The following is a 7,701-nucleotide window of genomic DNA, read 5'->3' on the forward strand; positions in this document are numbered from 1 at the left end:
CACATGAAAAAGCTAGCATAACCTTGATACCAAAGTAAAACAAAAATAGTACATGAAATCAAAGTGTAAGTTAATCTCACTCTCTCTCTCTATATATATATATATATATAATATTTTATTTGGTATATATACTGAATTTTATTTTTTATTTAATAATTTTATTAAATTATATGTATATATACATATATACACACATACTAAATATTAGGACATAGATTGTTGAAAAAGGATAACATTTCAGGAACCAATTGTGTTTACCCTACAAATGCAAGGTTGGTTAAATGTACTTAGTGTATTCACCATAGTAATAAATTAATAGAGGAACAAATCCTATTATAATCACAGTCGATGAAGTACAACTATTTGGGGAAAGTCAACATATATCCAAGAGGAATACTCTCAGAAACTAGAAATAGAAGGAACTTCTGAAAAAGTATCTCTACAAATAAAATCTACAGTAAATCATGGTAAAATGTTGAATATTTTCCATTTCTTATCAGGAATAAGATGAGGATGTCCACTAAAACCAGTTCAATTCCTCATTGTAATGGATGGGTCTGTCCAATGCCATAAAATGAATTAAAGAAATAAAGAGTATAATACTTTAAAAGGCGGAATGAAAAGTATTATTACTCACAGATGGCATGATTGTATATGTTGACAATCAAAAAGTAGCTATAGACAAACTTTTGGAATTAATAAGCATATTTAGCAAGGTTTCTGGGGAGAAAAATCAATCATAAAAGTATATCTCTATATACTAGCTCAAACAGAATATAAAATTTCAAAAAGATACAATTTTCAATAGTATGAAATACCTAATTATTCCTAGTTTAAAATAAAATGCACAAGACTTCTTCACAGACAATTGGGAAACTTTACTGAGATAATTTGAATCATCAAGTTTCCAACATGAAAACTGCATGTATGGTTTCAGCTTGTCTTCATTTAAAACGATGGTGGCCCTTCACCTATAAAATAAACGTAACAGTTGGAAATCTTTTTTAGCAGAACTTATTTTGATAACACTATCGGTAAAAAGTAAGGCATAGTTTTGGCTTTATAAAATGAACTATAACAAGGTAACCCTCTGGCTTATATCCAGTTAAACCTCTCTAGAGACTTAGAAAGTAGACTTTCAGGTATATTAACAATATTTTTAAATCCCACTCATTTTTTCTAGTGTATAAGAAAGAGTTTGAGTTCAAAATGATTTGATCAAATGAATCTATTTAAACAAAGTTTTAACTAAAAACTGCATGTAATTTTAGAAAAAAGAAATCCAACCAACCAAACATAAAACCTAGGAAACAAAAGAAATTTGAAATAATTTTTAAAATATACGATAGCTCAAACAGTAATGCCACATTTGAAAGTGCTTAAGTGACATAAATAGAAAGGCTAGTATTATATTTCTTTTGTTTCTGTTATGACAAAATGCTAAAATGTTTGTGATTAGTTTACTCTTTATATATTTATTTAAAATAGGTTAAACTGGCCGGGCGCGGTGGCTCAAGCCTGTAATCCCAGCACTTTGGGAGGCTGAGGCGGGTGGATCACGAGGTCAACAGATCGAGACCATCCTGGTCAACATGGTGAAACCACGTCTCTACTAAAAATTACAAAAAATTAGCTGGGCATGGTGGCGCGTGCCTGTAATCCCAGCTACTCAGGAGGCTGAGGCAGGAGAATTGCCTGAATCCAGGGGGCGGAGGTTGCGGTGAGCCGAGATTGTGCCATTGCACTCCAGCCTGGGTAACAAGAGCGAAACTCCGTCTCAAAAAAAAAAAAAAAAAAAAATAGGTTAAACTTTTGTCCCTGTTTTCACCTGTGGTTCTAGAATAATTATCAATAACACTTCTTTGAACATTTAAAAATATTCCAGCTTGTACAATAAATTATGTTGTCTCACTGGTTTCAAGCCATTATCATTATAGATAAAGTGTTAAAAAGAAACAATAATGATTCTCATAATTTGGCAAAAGGGGGAGCAGAAGGAGAGGGAGAGAAGGAGAAACACGAAGAGACTGATGAATCTGGAAAAGCTAAAAACAAATAAACAATAGCTTATCTTTTTTTGTTTCTAAATGATAAACACTCTTGATGGAAAATTCTGGCAAGTTTTAAAAGTTCATCCATGTTATGATGTTTAAATACTCACTACTGTGGTAGAGTAAATAATTTTGTTTCAATAGCGTATCAAACATTGCATCAAACTTTGAAAATTGTTCAGAGTTGAAGAATGTATCCACTTGTAATTGTGTTACACATTCAGTATTTGTCCTGTCTTCTTCCTATTTCTTATTTTGTATACTTGAGCTTTGTCCATTTTCTTCAAGATTATGTAAACTAGAGACTATATTGTAAACCACATCCTCTTGTAGAAAACCATTTTCTATAAGATTGTGTAAACAAGATTATGCAAACATACCTATTCATAGATATGTTGAAAATCTCTTTTATTTACTAGTTGAATTATTTCCCTTAATGACTATACCTGTCTTTTATACTGTTTACAATAGCAAAGACTTGGAACCAACCCAAATGCCCAACAACGATAGACTGGATAAAGAAAATCTGGCACATATACACCATGGAATACTATGAAGCCATCAAAAAGGATGAGTTCATGTCCTTTGCAGGGACATGGATGAAGATGGAAAACCATTATTCTCAGCAAATTGACACAAGAACAGAAGAGTGAACACTGCATGTTCTCGCTCATAAGTGGGTGTTGAACAATGAGAACACTTGGACACAGGGAGGGGAACATCACACACTGGGGCCTATTGGTGGATGAGGGGGCTAGGAGAGGGACAGCAGGGGATGGGGGGATTAGGGAGGGATAATATTAGGATAAATACCTAATGTAGATGACGGGGGGATGGATGCAGCAAACCACCATGGCATGTATATACCTATGTAACAATCCTGCATGTTCCACACATGTACCCCAGGACTTAAAGTATAATAAAAAATAAAATAAAATAAACAACAAAAAAAGAAAATTAAAATTAAACAGACAAAAAGTATATTTTTCCTTTTCCTTATGTTTATTTTGTACCTTTTTCTTTTTATATTGAATGCTCATATAATTTTATATTTTTATTTTTTAATAACCTAGCTATTAAAGACTATGATCTTACTATGAGTATATGTTCAATAGATTCCTGAACATAGCCTGAAAACTATTTTTAATCTAAATATTCTAAAGGAATGGATTAGGAATGTAGAGCAAAAACAGTGGACTAATGCAAGGTAATTTCTTCCCTAAACACTAAGTGTTTGCATTAAATTCAGAAGCTCATATCATTAATGCCTAGAAGTTTCGAAAAAACATGTGTAAAACATACTTAAGTTGATTACTCAAATTTTAATGTATCTGATTTTGACCCATTTTTATAAGAGCAAATGTGGGTATAGAATGAGGAATTTGCCTGAAGTCAGTTAAAATTATGCTGGAGCTTGGACTAAAGCCTACTTAATTGCCCCAGCATGTTTCAAACAATGAACATCTGTTACAAATTAGATACTTTTTAAAAGCAGACCTTCATAAAAGTATCTAATATTGTTAGCTGTTGGTTAAGGAACTATACTAAAAAGTAAGAAAATATCTTCACATTTTATAATGGAATGTGGCTTTGACCCAATGTGGTAGAATCTCTGCCAGCTTATAAGTCAGGCTTTTGGAGACTGAACTATCTTTCAACGAATCTTTATATATGAACTCTGTTAACTATATCAGAAGTAATGGTACCTCTGTATTATAAAATGTATAGTACTTTTGAAAGCAGAAACCCTATAATTTGCATTTTTAATGGATAACTTACCTGCTTCTGGTATTGTAACAGGCTCCCGATTTGGCAGAAATTCTCCCACGACATTAAGTCCATCCCCGCGTTCACCCCCAGTCTTTGATTGAATCAGTTCCCGGATATAGGCTGCCAGGCCTAGCACTTAAAAATAAAAAAGGTTACCAATTTAAGTTGTAAAACATAAAATACAATAAAAGTGATAATATTCACTCCCTCAATGTTATGAAATAAAAGCCTATAGGCTAGTGTGGTAATAACTGCAATGCATAAGAATTTCAACAACACTATTTCAGGAGTCTTGTCAGAAAAAGAAAACAAGGTTTTCCAAATGTCATCATCCTTTTCTTTTCCCACAAGTGCCCCAGACAGCTTAGTTGACCCCTTTGTAGGTATATGTTTTTGTACTTATAATTTTAAATTAGTGATTCATTTTATTGTAACTAGATTGTGAGCTCAAGGCTGAAATCATCTCTCTCATTAATATGTATATCCCTAAAACCTGCTTTTTCTTACAGCAACCTAGATGGTAAGAAGAATACGTACTTTGGAATGAAGTACAAATTATTTCTCCACCAGTGAAGTGCTCTTTGGTAAGCACAATCTCTGAGTCTCAGTTTTCTTACTTATCAATTGGGATTTATATCTCTATGCAAACTAGTTTAATCCAAGGTGTTATATATGAAATATCATATATAGAGAGATTATATATCTCTATGCAAGCTAGTTTAATCCAAGGTGTGAATTGGTGTGGATACGATATACATATCATACATAAGTAAAAAATATACATGTATCACACACACGTAAAACACATATGTGTCACATATGTAAAAATATATCTCTATATGTAAAACACATGTGCATGTATGCAAAAACATGTCAGTATATGTAAAAACATATATGTGCCATATGCATAAAATACATATCATATGTAAAACATGTCATATGTGTAAAATGTATGTCATTATATATAAAACATATAAAACATGTCATATGTAAAACACATACATGTTAAAATATGTAAGAACATACATATGTCATAGCATGTAAAGACATATATGTCATAATACGTAAAGCATATGTATGTCATATGCAAAACATGTCATAGGTAAAACATGTTATTACATGTAAAACGTCATATGTAAAACAGTCATATATATGTAAAACATATATTTGTCACATATATGTAAAACATGTCAACATGTCAGGATATGTAAAAATGTCAATATATGTAAAAACATATATATGTAAAAACCATGTATCATATAGATATAAAATCATATATATCATATATATGTAAAAACATATATACATGATGCCTTAGCACTCTACACATGCTATTAAAAGTTGCTTAAACTTTTGTTGTAATTACTAAGAAGGACAGACAACATTCTAAGATCAAATTTAACTAGTGAAATGGCGCAAATTCTGACTAAAGTTAAACATAGTTTCCCTGGGTTTGCTAATGAAGGGCTCTGGCAAGCATAACAAGTAAGTCTTGAAGGTAGGAATGCGTTATACCTAGGGACTGCACTTGGCTGCAATTTATGCCTTCTTCACTTTTCCAGCCAATTTTCAGGAAATGCTTGAGATCTCTTTCTATTGCTTTTTTCCTCCTTTTACTTTCATATTACAATACATGATACACACATACACCTCCTCCATTCACAGACATTCTTCCTCTCCCATCCTTCACCTTGGAACTCCGGTCGTCCCCCATGTCTCTCTCGATCAGGTGTATAATCTTGATTTTCAGTTGGTGGTTCCTCTTGTTGAGGTTGGTCATCACTGGGCGGCTCCTGGGCCTAGGAATGTGAATGCGTGTGCAAATAAAAAGCTCTGTTATTATATATGTCAATAATATGCAGATACTCAATATACAGATACATCTCACCACAAATAACTCTAAAAACATTTTTTCTTACACAATTCTACATATACTTATTCTTAATAATTACTACAAGAAAAGAGTTTCCTTAAAAACTTGGGAAACTTTTAATCCACGCTAGAATGGATGTATACAATGTGTTATGAATAAGCAGGAGAAGGAAGCCATAGGGCATATTTCTGGGGAATAAAAAAACATAACCATCTACGCAACATTAGAATGCAAACATCCAAATCTATGTTTATGTCATAAGATTCAATTATTACCTTTATAAGCATGGAAGACCTTATTAATATATCAATACAAGTTCAACAGCATTTCCACAAAAATAAGTTTCTAATAGAAAATATCAAATGTTAAAATACTCACAACCACAGCCCCTACTGGATGGTTAGACTCTTGATCATCTCTTCTTTCTCTAGATGTAGATCTTGTTCTTTGATGTCCACTCATACTTCACTCTGAAAGTGACTTACTGTGATTCACCAAATGGACATAAGAGTGTATCATTTGACCACTTCCATGGCTAAATTAGATGATACCTAAAGTTTTTACATTTTGAAAATATCTTAAAATTAAGTTCCAGGATAGTAGTGAACTTGCATGCTTTCCAATCATACCAAATATGGCTGCTCACAAAGTCATTCATATTATGGCTATGCTAGCTGGCAAGGCTCATGGCAAGACAGAGGACCTTGTGAGTTTTGGTTTCACACTTAGACTCTCCATCATGAAGACATCTAGGAAAATATAGGTGGAGAACTGGAACCGGAGTGACTACTGGCTTTGTACCACTCTCATTTACTCGGCCCATTTCCCCCCTAAAATCAAGTTTTGTTGGAATGCACAGCCTCACCCATTCCTTCCTGAGAGGTCCTGGTGCAGGTGTGAAGTTGCCAAGCCCCTACTGCTGTGGGGTGCTCTACAGACATTGGGGCCGCAGTCATCAGCCCGCAGTGTTCCTAGTTCCCATGCCCCTTCCTTACCACCCACTTTGCCCTGCCCCTGCCCAGGTCCCATCTGAGAACTGGGGAATCTGTCCTCCCTTGGAGGGTTCCAGGAGCTTTCAGAACTCAGGTACCCCCAACAGTACGACCAGTACTCATCCCACCTCCATGTGATTCCTCCCCTCCGAGGCCTACCTTCCTCCCTCATCCCAGCCCAGCCACGACGACAAAGGCCCATGTGGCATCGCGACCTGGGAGGAGCTGGACGACGACTGCAATGCCCTTTTCCCTCAGAAGCCACGGACTGTGCCACAGGACCTGTCCAAAGCCCACTGGCTCCCCCTCACCTTCACTCACAACTACATTCCCTGGAGGATTGATTGCAGACCTACGGGTTGAGTTCCAGTCCGCGAGAAAAAATGAAGAGGACAGAGGACCACCTTCCAGGCCACAGCTCCGAGCGCAGACCGCCGACAGCAAGGCACATGCACAATAATGGACATGCCCAGTAACGGACATGCGCACTGATGCACCTTGTGTTAGTAGGCTGAGGTTTTCCTGCCTCTGTTGACTAGGAGCTGCAAGGTTTCTTGAGTATTGAAAGGGACTTGGATAGCTCTTTTACTTTTCCTTCCTAAACTTTTTGACATCTTAAATAAGGGTCCTTGAGGCTTGAGTTCAAATTACCTATCATGCCCAATATAACTCTCACACTTCCCTCATGGAGAGAAGAGGGATCATAAAAACATGACATTTGGCAGGGCGCGGTGGCTCACGCCTATAATCCCAGCACTTTGGGAGGCCGAGGAGGGTGGATCACGAGGTCAAGAGATCGAGACCATCCTGGTCAACATGGTGAAACCCCATCTCTACTAAAAATACAAAAAAATTAGCTGGGTGTGGTGGCGCGTGCCTGTAGTCCCAGCTACTTGGGAGGCTGAGGCAGGAGAATTGCTTGAACCCAGGAGGCGGAGGTTGCAGTGAGCAGAGATCGCGCCATTGCACTCCAGCCTGGGTAACAAGTGAAACTTCGTCTCGAAAAAAAAAAAAA

General features: G+C 35.9%; 1 protein-coding gene across 3 annotated transcripts; it reads right to left on the reverse strand.

Annotated features, from left to right (window-relative positions):
• Positions 1–861: 861 nt before the first annotated feature.
• PAGE3 (PAGE family member 3) lies at positions 862–7,129 on the reverse strand. 3 transcript variants are annotated; one of them, XM_078364155.1, is made up of 5 exons: positions 7,043–7,129; positions 6,073–6,164; positions 5,512–5,620; positions 3,831–3,956; positions 862–971 (listed from the first exon to the last, which is right to left on the reverse strand). In XM_078364155.1, the coding sequence occupies exons 2-5, from the start codon at positions 6,154–6,156 to the stop codon at positions 949–951; spliced, it is 342 nt and encodes a 113-aa protein (XP_078220281.1). In that variant the 5' UTR covers positions 6,157–6,164; positions 7,043–7,129; the 3' UTR covers positions 862–948. The 3 variants fall into 3 exon arrangements, with proteins under 3 accessions (XP_078220281.1, XP_078220280.1, XP_078220279.1); XM_078364154.1 differs by having other exon boundaries at positions 6,785–7,129; XM_078364153.1 differs by having other exon boundaries at positions 6,073–6,178; positions 6,785–7,129.
• Positions 7,130–7,701: the final 572 nt, after the last annotated feature.

Source organism: Callithrix jacchus, chromosome X, assembly GCF_049354715.1.
Source record: "Callithrix jacchus isolate 240 chromosome X, calJac240_pri, whole genome shotgun sequence".
In the NCBI taxonomy this organism is placed as follows: Eukaryota; Metazoa; Chordata; class Mammalia; order Primates; family Cebidae; genus Callithrix; species Callithrix jacchus.